The 12,452-nt window shown below is 39.6% G+C and overlaps 1 protein-coding gene across 3 annotated transcripts in view; it reads right to left on the bottom strand.

The window, feature by feature from the left end:
- The window catches only part of fbn2b (fibrillin 2b), an 80,407-nt gene that overhangs the window by 18,685 nt on the left and 49,270 nt on the right, over positions 1 to 12,452 (bottom strand). For all 3 annotated transcript variants that reach the window (XM_015043796.1, XM_015043798.1, XM_015043797.1), the window contains 16 exons: positions 8,536 to 8,688; positions 7,361 to 7,585; positions 7,102 to 7,245; positions 6,804 to 6,923; positions 6,583 to 6,708; positions 6,365 to 6,487; positions 5,543 to 5,818; positions 5,390 to 5,443; positions 5,178 to 5,303; positions 3,881 to 4,006; positions 3,606 to 3,725; positions 2,254 to 2,391; positions 908 to 958; positions 614 to 739; positions 302 to 529; positions 71 to 196 (listed from right to left, as the gene is read on the bottom strand). In XM_015043796.1, coding sequence (XP_014899282.1) covers positions 71 to 196; positions 302 to 529; positions 614 to 739; positions 908 to 958; positions 2,254 to 2,391; positions 3,606 to 3,725; positions 3,881 to 4,006; positions 5,178 to 5,303; positions 5,390 to 5,443; positions 5,543 to 5,818; positions 6,365 to 6,487; positions 6,583 to 6,708; positions 6,804 to 6,923; positions 7,102 to 7,245; positions 7,361 to 7,585; positions 8,536 to 8,688 — 2,262 coding nt within the window. The remainder of the gene's footprint in view (positions 1 to 70; positions 197 to 301; positions 530 to 613; positions 740 to 907; positions 959 to 2,253; positions 2,392 to 3,605; positions 3,726 to 3,880; positions 4,007 to 5,177; positions 5,304 to 5,389; positions 5,444 to 5,542; positions 5,819 to 6,364; positions 6,488 to 6,582; positions 6,709 to 6,803; positions 6,924 to 7,101; positions 7,246 to 7,360; positions 7,586 to 8,535; positions 8,689 to 12,452) is intronic.

Raw genomic sequence — 12,452 nt, 5'->3', positions numbered from 1 at the left:
TTTGTTTTGTGGAAAATTTTAACAGTTTATTTTTATCTTAAATTTAGAGCCTCTGTCACCCAGTTCGAACCTGTGCAGTTTCTCTCCTCGGCTGTGAGAGCAAAACCGCTGTTGCACCGACATTTGAAACTGCCGATTGTGTTTCTGCAGGTTCCATAAGTGCACAGGCCCTGGAAGACCTTGCATTCGTTCACATCTGTAAAGAAACACGTTTAAAAAGTGATTAACGACCAACTCACACAGTGAACTCAGTGCGGTTCTACCACAAACTGGCTCCCCACCTGCAGGCAACATTAAGTACCTTTATAGAAGGACCTGCCGGTGAGAATATCTCCTCTGTTTGCAAAGCCACGACCTCTGGGACAGATGGTATTGAACTCCGACGTTCCTTCTTTAGGACACTCCTCACAATCGACCCCCCAAGCAGCACCCACAGAGCAGCAGCACATGTCCACACGGTACCTTCCCGGAAGCGGCTCACCGCACTCATCCTCGTGCCATTTCTTATAGCACTGCTCACTGCGCATGTCTGGAGAAAGTGCACAAAACCAAATGAGGATTTCTGCATTTGGACTTGAAGAAGTGGCGATTTTATCATCTAAGCTCCTCTTACCCACACATGTGCGACCGCTGCTGTCCAAGGTCAGGCCTGCAGCGCATTCGCAGCGGAACGATCCCTGGGTGTTCACACACCGCCCGTTGGTACACACTCCGGGGAACACTTCACACTCGTTTATGTCTGCGGGGAGAGAAGAGTTTGACACATGCATAAAACATTCAAAATGAAAGAAAAATCATAAGACTGAGGTATAATTGCAACGTACAAAACACAGGTTCAGCATCATCAGTGGCAAATAAAGGGGCCACACAGAATCATCACACACACATTGATATGAAATACACTCACCTTCACAGACGAGGCCCTTCATGCGAGCAAATCCTCGAGAGCAAGCCGTGTCTAAGAAAACAAATATATACAGTATATAGTTTCTTTTGTTAATAATTACACCAACGTGGATTTATAACATTTTACAACGTTATGTAAAGTGCTAGTATGAATTTCGTGGCCCATACACAGATTTTTAACGTCTGAGTGATCTCATTAGGCCACTAAATGATAGTTTATTGATTGGAAAACTGTGAATGCCGCAGGGAACAGACGAGCACCAACGCCAGGATATCTGCTGTTTATTATCAAACTCTTTGCTGTGTCAGAGATAAGTTAACGTGTTGGGTAACTTTTTTTTTTTTTTTTACATCTGGAGAATTAAGACTGAACCACTAATGGAGAAACATGCTGAGAGAGACTTTTTTTGTGCTTTTACCCTCATTATTCTGAGAAAATGGGACGCGTTACCTCAGACTCACATCTGATTTACTTAAAAAAAACATTCAGACAAAATTAACTGGTTGGTTTGCGACAGCAGAGTTTTAAGCAATTAAAGATACAAACAAACGTGCTGTATGCCAATGGTGGATTCTTGGTAGAACTCCAGGTAATCTGTTATATTAGTCTTGGCAACATGTCAGTGGGGTGCATTGAATCCCACCATGGCTCTGGCTACAATCCAAATGCAGCAGCTGAAATAAAAAAAATCCACATCTAACTATGAATATGTGCAATGCTATGATCAGGTGTTTTGCACAGAGAGATTGGTATGTGCCCAGCTTCCAATGGAATGTGACTCTCAGCTGGTAAAAAGAACTCACATCTCCAAATTGTGCATATGCTGGTTGCTTTTAAACCAACTAATCATTGGTATAATATTTACTATGGAGATGCTGCTCTCTGCACATAATATCCAGTCAGCTGCATTCTCTCATGCTGCTGATGAAAGTATTAATGGTGTTTTCACCTTCCACCATGAAGCTCAGACTGATTCCTCAGGATCAGAATCATCTCTCATATGTAACAGGAACAAAAGACTCACTAAATGTTTGGCTTAATTTTGCTGTGATTTATTGAACAGTTTTGCTGGATTATATCTAGCAAGTTAAATGAACTCCAATGTGGCTTAATGCCCACAAGAAGAACATTTATTTTCTGGTTTAGAGACGCTAGGGGTCATGCAGAGTGGTGGGGACATTGTGCAATTCAAACAAAGTCAAGTGTGCAAAAGATTTTCAGCCACATCATCGCAATAACATATTTGCAACAAATTATGTAGCTTCACTGAATAGCCAGTGAATGTCAGCTTTACACCCAAACTAACAAACATTCATGAAGTCGTGTTTTAGGATAAGTGAACTAACCGATCTCGCAGGGTTCACAGGGGCTGCCCCAGGCGGCTCCCAGGGTGGAGCAACACTCAGACTTCAGCGTGGCTCCGTTGATGTTTACCTCACAGCGGTCGTTTTGTATCGTGAGCCAGCAAGTGCTCTTCATGCTGTCTGTGGGGCCGCAGCAGAACAGAGAAGACTTTATCTAAAGAACTTTGTGGTGTATTTAGGTGAACCAAACAGTTCTGTTAACACTCAGGATTCCCCAGACAAAAAACCTAAACAACAGGCTGCGAAATGTGGTGAGCACATTTCTTATCCAAACAAAACATTTGCCAAGCCAGTTTTTCCCTATTAAACTCGTATTTGTGGGACACAAAATATAAACCAAACAGCTAAGCTGATCAAAGATGACCTCACCACATTAGCATTATCACATAAACTTGGGTGACATCATGTTAAAACTCTAAAAATATTTAACTTTCCATATTTTACTCTTAAATAATAAGCATTTCTGTCTGAGGCTAAAGGTTAAGCTAGGTAAATGTCATAAATCTGTGCATTTTTGTTATTTTCTAATCCCACCCTGCATTCCTTATAGCAAAGATTTTCCACCAAATCCAGACGACCACCCAAACACAAAAGCACGCTTTACTTCCCTAATCTCTTCCCACTGGGAAATATAGAGCAGGAAACAGAAAAGCTAGAGGAATCAGTAGACCTCTGAAAGACACAGCCAATGCAATGTGTGAACTTTGTGATTAATATAGTAGTAGATACCAAAATGTTTGTTCTAGTTGTATTTCCTATCAGCATATGGCTTTGAAAACTGAAAGAAATAATTGTCTTACTTTACAATATAATCTCTCATTTCAACTTATTATTTCTAATCTGTTTCAATGACTATGATCTCCTTTTGAACCAAAGCTAAATTTTAATATCCCAAATTTAGAAAAATTTGGGATATTTTCTAAATAACAGTGTGTGTGCACCTGCCCCAGTTTTCACTGAAATTACTAGTAATTTGTCTCCACACCTATTTTTGCAGAGGTATGTAGAAACACCCACACCATTTTAAGTGTTTGATGATGAACTTATATTTTCCTGTGAGTCATGTAAAGCAGAATCTGTATGTATAAAATGGCAAACTTCTAAATTTTGAGGAGAAAATATTAGAAAGCTATAGTCTGAGAAGGCTGATACGCTGTCATGCAGTTGGGTTTTATTTGTACAGATGAATCTGGTCTGCTTATTTCTTGAGGAGAAATCGAAACAGACTAAACTGGAAAATTAACAAATTACAAAAGAAAAGGTAAAAAAATCAACCACCAGAATCTCTTTTACTCCATGTTGCTGCCATAATTCACATTAAACGACTGTCTTACCAACGCAGATGGTATTCGTGGAGTCCAACTTGCTGCCATGGGCGCACTCGCAGTTAAAGGAACCGGCCACATTGCGGCATAGTCCGTTGATGCATGGGCTGGAATCACACTCATTGATATCTGGGACATGCAAAAACTCACATTAGGAATCAGGGAAAGGTAACTTTTAGTAAGTTAACACATCTGGCAGTAACTCCACCTGCAGATGATATCCACAGATAGAAACAAAGAACATAAAAACAACCAAACATGACTTTGGCGGAGTGAGAACTCACCCTCGCATGTCTCAGAGTCAGGTTTGAAGACGAACCCTTTGGGGCAGGAGCACGTGTAGGAGCCCGGGGTGTTTCTGCACAGTCCGTTGTCACAGAGCAGTCGGTTCACCAGACATTCGTTGATATCTGCCAGTAGGTCAGAGAGAAAACTCTTTTCAACATCGTGAGGCTTTATTTGCATTGTTTACTTATCATTATCGCTCAGGCTCATCACTAAAAACCTGTTAACACTCCTTGTAAAAAAAGCAAATCCATATTTGTTGACATGGCATATTTTCACACACTTTTCATGATTCATAAAATAAATCTCAAGCATTTTCCATTGCTTATTTTAATTTTTAAACATGATGACAGAGTCTTACGTTTTTTTGGCTAAAAAAATGATTGGAGTAAACGTTACATTCTAGTTAAGCAGGAGGTGGATTTAAGGAAGTAGCTTTCCTACTAAATGTATTTGCTTGTGAATTGAGATAATTAATTTAAAAATCTAAAATGAAAGGAAGAGACAAATATGATTGGGGAAGGACTCATATCATCTGAGATGGATGGTAAGAGCTCTAAAAAAGGTCGAGAGTTCACCGTTTCCTTCAGTAAGTTGCAGCAAAATGTTAATATTTTGAAGCAATTAAAGCTTTTTTGCAAGCTCTCTAGAAAGTGCTGAATCATGATCAATGCTTACTTATTGAACTTATTTCAGTAATTGTATAGAATATGATTTCTACAAGTTTCACAAGACAGTCAAAGTTTCACTATTAATGGTACAAAATACTGCTTCTCCAGTCTACAACACTGTACCAAAGTATAAATCTTTAATGTTTTGGATCTATTGAAAGTCTTTGGTGCACCTTAGACCATAAAAGTAAAAGGAAGGAGCCCCTGAAATGCTTTGGCAAGAGAGCAAAACTGCTGCATTTATAGTGTGCCAGTGCACACACAGGTAAACATATTTAGTTACATTATAACCACAGTCTTCAAAGAACTGTTTGCAGCTTTTATGTTGACACAATGAAAAACACGCATACATTTTCTAGTTAGGCATTTTTTTCTATTGGTTTCTCACATAGAATTCCAGTAAAATACAGAAAATGAGAGACAATTCAGGGGGTTTGAATAGTGTTTCCTGGCACTGCAGATGTCCAAACACACAAGTCATAGACACAGCTACTTGACTTTTACTAACATTTGTAGCACACTTATAATCACAGCAGCCCTGAAACATCTGTGAATCCTTTCTTTACAGGAAGAAATATTATAAACTCCCCATAAAGTTAAGCTCTGAAAACAAACACAGACTCACCGACGCAGTTCTTTCCACTCGTGTCAGACTCGTAGCCAATGTTGCAGATGCAGCGGTAACTTCCTCTGAGGTTCTCACACATGCCATTCTGGCAGATTTCTGGGTCCAAGGCGCACTCATTGATGTCTAAGAGACCATCAAATGTAACTCAGACGATGCTGGAGATAAAAATGAATGAAGTAACTATTTTTTTTAAAATGAAAAAGGCTTACCTCTCCCATCAGTTGTGATACCAATACCACCACTGCATACGGCCTGGAACTCAGCTGAATGGGAAACATTGAACAGCAAACAGCGTAACTAAGCAGATTTTCTTTTTTTTTTTTTTTTTTTTTTTTGTCTCAACTTTGACACAAAGATACTACCTGAGTTTCTGGATGGGCAGGGTTGGCAGGGCTCTCCAAAGCCATGCTCAGGGTTAGCACAGCAACACTCAGACTTGGTCACCGCTCCTGGAAACGGACGCGAGCACGTTCCCATTTTTATGGTGCCGTAGCAGGTGGTCCTCATGTGTGTGTCCACACACACTCTTCCATCAACATCAACAGCCAGACCCGGTGGGCACTCGCAGCGGAAGGAGCCCTCGCTGTTGATGCAGCGGCCGTTCATGCAGATGCCGGGTGTGAGGCACTCGTCGATGTCTGATGGAAAGAGAGGGCGCAACAGAAGGACACCATGAGGTAAATACAAAGTATTTAATGATTTATGCCTATAAATTAATTTCATAACCTGTCATGACAATTTTATCCCAACCTACTTTTAGATCAGAATTTTATTAGAATTTTCTTCCAGTATACCTAGCCAGCAGGCAGCTACTTGTAGTGTAGTTTAAACCTCAAAAGAAGAATACAGGCTGAGTGTGTGATCCTAAGTGCTTAAGTAGAAGACAACCAAACTTCTTCTCTTGTTTCATGAGGATCTTTTGACTCTTTTCAGAAGTGATAAAACCCTTTAAGTGAAAAGATGAAATATCTTCTACTTAGAAGGTTAGCAATTGTGAAGATGCATGTTTCTCTTACAAAATCTTTTACAAATCCAATGAACTGGTAGCAAGTTGGAAAGATTCCATAGCAGTGGAATTAGCAATTTGTGAGGAAGTAAAAAAAAAAAAAAATGAAACAAAATTTCTGGTTTAAAAAAGAAATGATCATTGAGATTTCACCAAATTTACACATGCTAAGTCATACCGATGCAGTACCGGCCACTGGGTGCTAAAGTGAAGCCTGGCTTGCAGATGCACTTAAAGCTGCCGTCCTCGTTGATGCACATGCCATTGAGACACATGTTGGTAGTGGCGCACTCATCGTGATCTGGCAGAACCAATAAAAGTTTGATGATTGTCATGACAACGACCTCGTCCATATGAAGTTCAGCCATGTTTTTGCATTTGCTTTTTTTTCCTCACCAACGCAGTTCTTCCCATCCGGAGTAAGCTCAAAGCCAGCATTGCAGATACACTGGAAGCTGCCCTCTGTGTTGACGCAGCGGCCGTTACGACACATCACTCCATTCACGATACACTCATCAATGTCTATAAAGAGGTGAGACTATCTGTTAATTGTGTTCATGAAACATTTGACTCTGCTATGATTAATTTGTGCATGCTGAAGGCATTTTCAGATGTACCAATGCAGGCCTGTTTGGTAGGGGTCCCCTGGTATCCCTCGTGACATTTGCAGTGGTACGACCCAGGTGTGTTGACACAGTCGCCATTGATACATGGGTTACTCAAACACTCATCCATATCTATATGTATATAGGAAAAACAGAGCAAAAACAAATCACAAATAATCAACCGGGACATTAATTAAGTTCCTTAATCTTACAGGAGATGGCAGTGTAGAGCCTGAAACGAAGTTGTAACTTTGACTGCATCACATGTGGTTCTGTGGTCCAGTGCAAACTGCATGGGCATGTTTCTTACCAATGCACTCCCCGCGGACATCCTGCTTGTATCCCATGTTACACTCGCAGCGATAGCTCCCACGTGTTGGGATGCATCGTCCATTTAAGCACAGGTGGGTAAAATGTTGGCAAAAGTCAAGGCTTTCATTCACAGAAACGGTGCCTTAGAAAACAGCGGACACAAAAAAGAATAAACGTTCACAAAAGATCGTGTAGGTGCCATACTCTCTGTTTGGTTTCAGTAAACCTAATCACTCAGATCTATTGAAGGGACTCACCTATGTTCAGGTGATTCAGGCCTCCTCCATTCCCCCCAAAAGTCCCTCCGTTGTCTCCAAAGCCGTCCCCTCCTCCATTGGTATGTGGCCTTCCATTCCCGTTACCGTTTGGTATACTGGGCAGCTTGAATCCGTAGTTCCCATTGTTGCTGGGGAAGTATCCATTAGGGAAGGTGTGAGGGAGTCCTTGTGGGACACCCACAATACACAGACGCCTGTACTCATCTTGTAGAAAAAGAGATGGAAAACAATAATTTAGAGTTTTGCTGTGATCGGTTTGCTTCACTCGATTCATGCATGAAACAAAATGGCTCATGGAAATCCTCAAAGTAGTCAATTACTCAAACCAGCTTGCTTTAGGGCAATCAGTAGGAGAAAAAATGTTAACAATGTGACTTTTTAGTCAATAGGTCACATAAAAATCTACTTTAATCAACCAACCTCTTTGAAAGTCAGATTAGATTACCCCATTTCACCAGCTCCAATCAACTTTCAAACACATTTACACATCAATGGATATCGGTGAACATCATTTAGCCTTTCACTCGTCAACAACAATTTTAAATTGTTCAGACAAAAGGCAATGTTGTCTTTTCTATGTCTAATTGGCTGTATAAAGCTGAAGTATTATCTGTGTCTGTGATACAGTTCTGAGTCAACCGACATGAGATTTACTTATATTATTTACTTTACTTATATTGTCAATATATTATTTCTACAGGTTTATGCCATTGACAAGTAAAATAAGTTGAGGATATCTTTTATCTAAAATAATTGAAAACACATTTTAGTTCACGGGTGAAACAGACACTCCTGCAACTGATCAGCAGAGAGTAACGGACTCAGGCACAGCGATGCTTTCAAATTATTGTTTAAATGACGAAATGATGAATGACTGAATACTTTCCATCTTTCTTTGCTTGGACTTTCATGACATCATTTCAGATTGAGTCGATGCTCCAGATCGGAAAAACCTGCAACTGTCCTTTCTCTTTTGGTTGACATTAGCACTGTTTTGGTTTTAGAAGACAGTTGTAGCAACATCCAATCACAGAACGTTAATATGGAGACTCCAAGAGAGTCTGGACTGTCCATCCATAGGAATTACCTAGCCTTTGCTTGGAATTGCCTTAGCATAATTCATGTTTTCTGTTCTGTGAAAGGTTCATGCTCACCGGACCCTCTGACAGGACACATCTCTGGGATCTGGCCCAAAGCCCAGCAGCGTCCTGTTTCACAGCAGCATTGCATTTTCGTGTACTGGCCATTCAGCTCCGCAGCACAGCGACCATTAGCAAGAGCAGAGAAACAGGTGCCCACGCGCTGATCTGGGAGCAGGAGGAAAAAAATTAAACAGCAAAATTACGAATCAGACAACAACATAATCTGACAAAGAAAATCTAAAGAAATCTCAAAGCTACACAAACAACCTTTTTTTTATTGGTGATTTTGAATGTGTATGAGGTAGCTTCAATTTGTGGTTTTATTTACATTATTGACTGTAACTGCTGAGCTATTTGTCTATTTACAGGTTTAAAAAAACCTAATAATAAGCTGCATAAACAGTGACTGTACATGTTTAAGGTGGAGAATCTGTGAATCCAAAAGTCGTGTTTAAGAAATTTAGATTTATTGTGTGTAGTAAAAATATTGATACCCCTTTAAACTTTTCAGTTTGTCCCATAACACTAAAAATGCTGATGTATTTGATTTAGGGATCATGTATTAGAATGGACCAGTCAAAGCACAGACATAATCCAAGCCTGATGCACAGTCACTTTTTCTGTAGAGAAAACTTTTAAACCACGTATCATTTTCCACAATCATGTGCTAATTCTTTGGCCTATCACATAAAATACAGTGAAGCTACTACGGAAAGGTAAAGTAAGGCATTTTTATTTATATAGCACATTTTCAGCAACAAGGCAATTCATAGTGCTTTACAGGAGTTAGGAAGAAATACAACAACACAATAAACCAAAGGAAAGAGCAAAAGAAGAAAAAACAAAAAATATAACCCCATGTTAAAGAATAAGTAGTCAATGGTTTATAAACTAGTAGGGACTTCTCTGGATTCTTGTTGATGTTGATCAAGCTAATGAGTAGTTTCTCTAGATACCACTCTAGAAAGTAGTTGCAACATGACAAAGTGTGAAAAGTTCAATATGTATGAATGATGTTGCAACATACTGTAATGTTATGAACAATGAGTTACATACATTCAAACACCTAAACCAAGACCTACTGGAGCTATAAAAGTCCTTGGACTGGCTTGCCCTCTCGATGGTCCCCGAGGAGGAAGACTTTTTATACGCTCACAGCAGGAATGGTTGCTTGGGGCCTCACCTAAATACCTACATCTAAAGGGCCTCCGAAAAAGGGGTCGCATTTGTAACGGCTTTCCAGGTCAAGGTCAGTGGGACAGGAGAGTGAACTTTCATATATGGAGAGGGTGCTCTGGTACAGCTGGGCAATAAACATAATAACCATATAAAATAAAAAGAGAGAGTAGCAGTGAACAAGTGAGTATTAACTTGGAAGCTGAAAGAAATGCTAAACTGGAGAAGAAAAAATAAAAAGAGGAGTGAATGGGGACAGGAGGGGAGGGTCTCAAGTCGATTAACCCACTAATGAGCCAGCAGTCTGGAATTAATCAGTTCCATGTGGAGCAATTCCTGCCAATTAGATTGAACATGAGGGGCTGTGCTGTGTCTGGGAGCTTATACAGAGCAGCGCACGTACGCATGTAGAGGCACAGTGACGTATAGGTATGCATTCCCCCATATGTATACACCAGCATGTACACAAACCACAGAATGACGGAGCTGTAGGCACGGCAGGGGAAAGAGGGAACAGAGTGAGTGAAGTTGTGGTGTGTGGGGTTTTCTCATGAAGATGATGATGACTTAAATTAGATCCAGACTACGGTTTACTCACTTCTGTTGCTCCATCACAGAAGCATATACTTTCGTTTGGTGGGGTGTTTATACAGACTGACTGACTGGACAGGTCTTCGTTTTTCGTGCATTTACCATGTGACAGGATATAAGGCTCTGATTGCTGTCGGTGCCCGCTGCTAACTCTTCCCCAGCCCTTAAAGTGAAATAGCTCCCACTGGCCTAGTTCACCAGTGAGCAGAACATCCCTGAACACACAAAACACACAGTAACGTTTCCTAGCCAGGACAAACTTCCTGTTTCAAGAACAAGAGACAAAGAAAACCATCAATCAGTCTCATATATTCTCTTTATGTTAGGATTTTAAAAAAGGAAAACAAGGGACTTTTTTTTTTTTTTTTACATGTCAACAAGTTACAGCCAAACAACTGTACTCTTTTGGGATTTTAACACAAAGTAGAGAACAACTGTGGGAGGAAAATCACACATGGTTTTCAAAGAAAGGTTTTAAAGGTTTTCACTGCAGTTACAGCTTCAAGTCTTTTGCACATTTAAGGTGACAAATGTAAGTCAAAAATGTTACATTTTGATCTCATCTATATATTGCACCTTTTTTGGGCATGAACTACAGTTTATGGATTTTTTTTCTTGTTGAAGATGTTTGAAAACAACACATAATCTTGCTTCCGTCAAATCATGCAACACTTCTATCAAAAACATTTGTAGTTTGCAGGATTAAGTTCAATGGGTATGAAAATGTCTGCAGTGGTTTGTAGCTCTTGTTATGGCTTTGGGTTGATGGTTTGGAACAATGAAAATATTTAGTTTGTAATTGCATTTACAGATTCGTGTTTGTCAATTTGAACAGAAAAATAACGGAAGATACCCGTGTCATTTGCTTATGCATTTAGTTTTTTTTGGGTTTTTTTTTATTGTCTTCTGTTGGTTGCTTCACATTTATCCATAAAAGAAAGAAGATGTAGGACAGAGAGAGAATGAGGAGGAAGTAGAGAACATAAAGGACAGACATAAAACTTTAACTCAGTGGGAGAGTGTGAGAATGTCTCAGTTTTGGAGACTAAGTGCAACACAAAGAACTTAAAGGAGATGGAAATGTGCTCATATCCACTAAAACAGCAACACTCTACTGTAAATCTTTTGAGATGTTCACCAAGGGAATATTTTATTGCTTTAAAAATAAGAAAGATTGGACCAGTAAGACGGAAACAAAGTGACAGGAATACATCCACTGAGGGAAAAGAAAAGAAACAAGAAAAAAAAAATGAAAGGCCTTAATCAGATACAGAAAAGATGCTGTAGGTTGTTTGACTTCAGTTCTCCTTTCATTTGGAAGTTCTGTAAATGTGCAACCATTTTTCTTCCTGCTTTTTAAAAAGATATCACAAATACTCCTCTACTGTTTATGTCAAAGCTGACTGATTTTTCTCTTCTCATAAAACATTCACGAGAAAAAAAAATATACAACTTCAGTAAACAAACACTTTGAGCTTTGTTTTGTGTTAAGGAAACTCTCCCATCAAACTGCCAAAAAAGCTAAAATCCAGCTGCCAGCTAAAAGCCTTGTTTCCTGTAATACGTTTTGAGCTTGTTGACGCAACCAGTTCAAGATCCAGCATTAAAACAGTTGATAATCAAACAGCAAACATGATTTTTTATTTGTTTGGCAGGAACAAGAACAGCTAGTTTTATTGATACATGCTTTTGGTGGAAAAAAATACTTTGAAAGAAAGCCACCCAGATAAATTTTCACTGAGAAAATACAAGTGAAACTGGAGTTTTCAAACTAAAATACTGAATGCCCAGTTATATTTAAGGATAAGATATCAGATATCTCTGTTGACAAAATCTGCTAATCTCCAGATCACTAAGATGTCAAAATAACCTCTTACTTGACGGAAAAAGTCTCGTGAGATCTTCACAATATGTGGAGCAAATGACTTCCTCAACTGTGCGCCCATAAACATTTGTCTAAATGCCTGAATATATGCCAAAGGTTTCATTTTGCTTTCTTGGTGGCAACATGTCCAGAAGAAAAACCCAGCAATCTTAACACCTTTCAGTCCGTTCCAGGAAACTCCTGGACATTGTCCGGACAGAAGGGAGCTATAGTTCCCTCCAGTGTTGTGGTCAAGACCACCAAACTCGAGACCAAGACAAGACCAAGACCAGAATGT

Source organism: Poecilia latipinna, unplaced genomic scaffold (assembly GCF_001443285.1).
Source record: "Poecilia latipinna isolate Pla-1442-1.1 unplaced genomic scaffold, P_latipinna-1.0 Scaffold649, whole genome shotgun sequence".
Classification (NCBI taxonomy): domain Eukaryota; kingdom Metazoa; phylum Chordata; class Actinopteri; order Cyprinodontiformes; family Poeciliidae; genus Poecilia; species Poecilia latipinna.
Note: the sequence above shows the minus strand (reverse complement) of the source record. Positions and strands in the feature narration are given on the sequence as shown.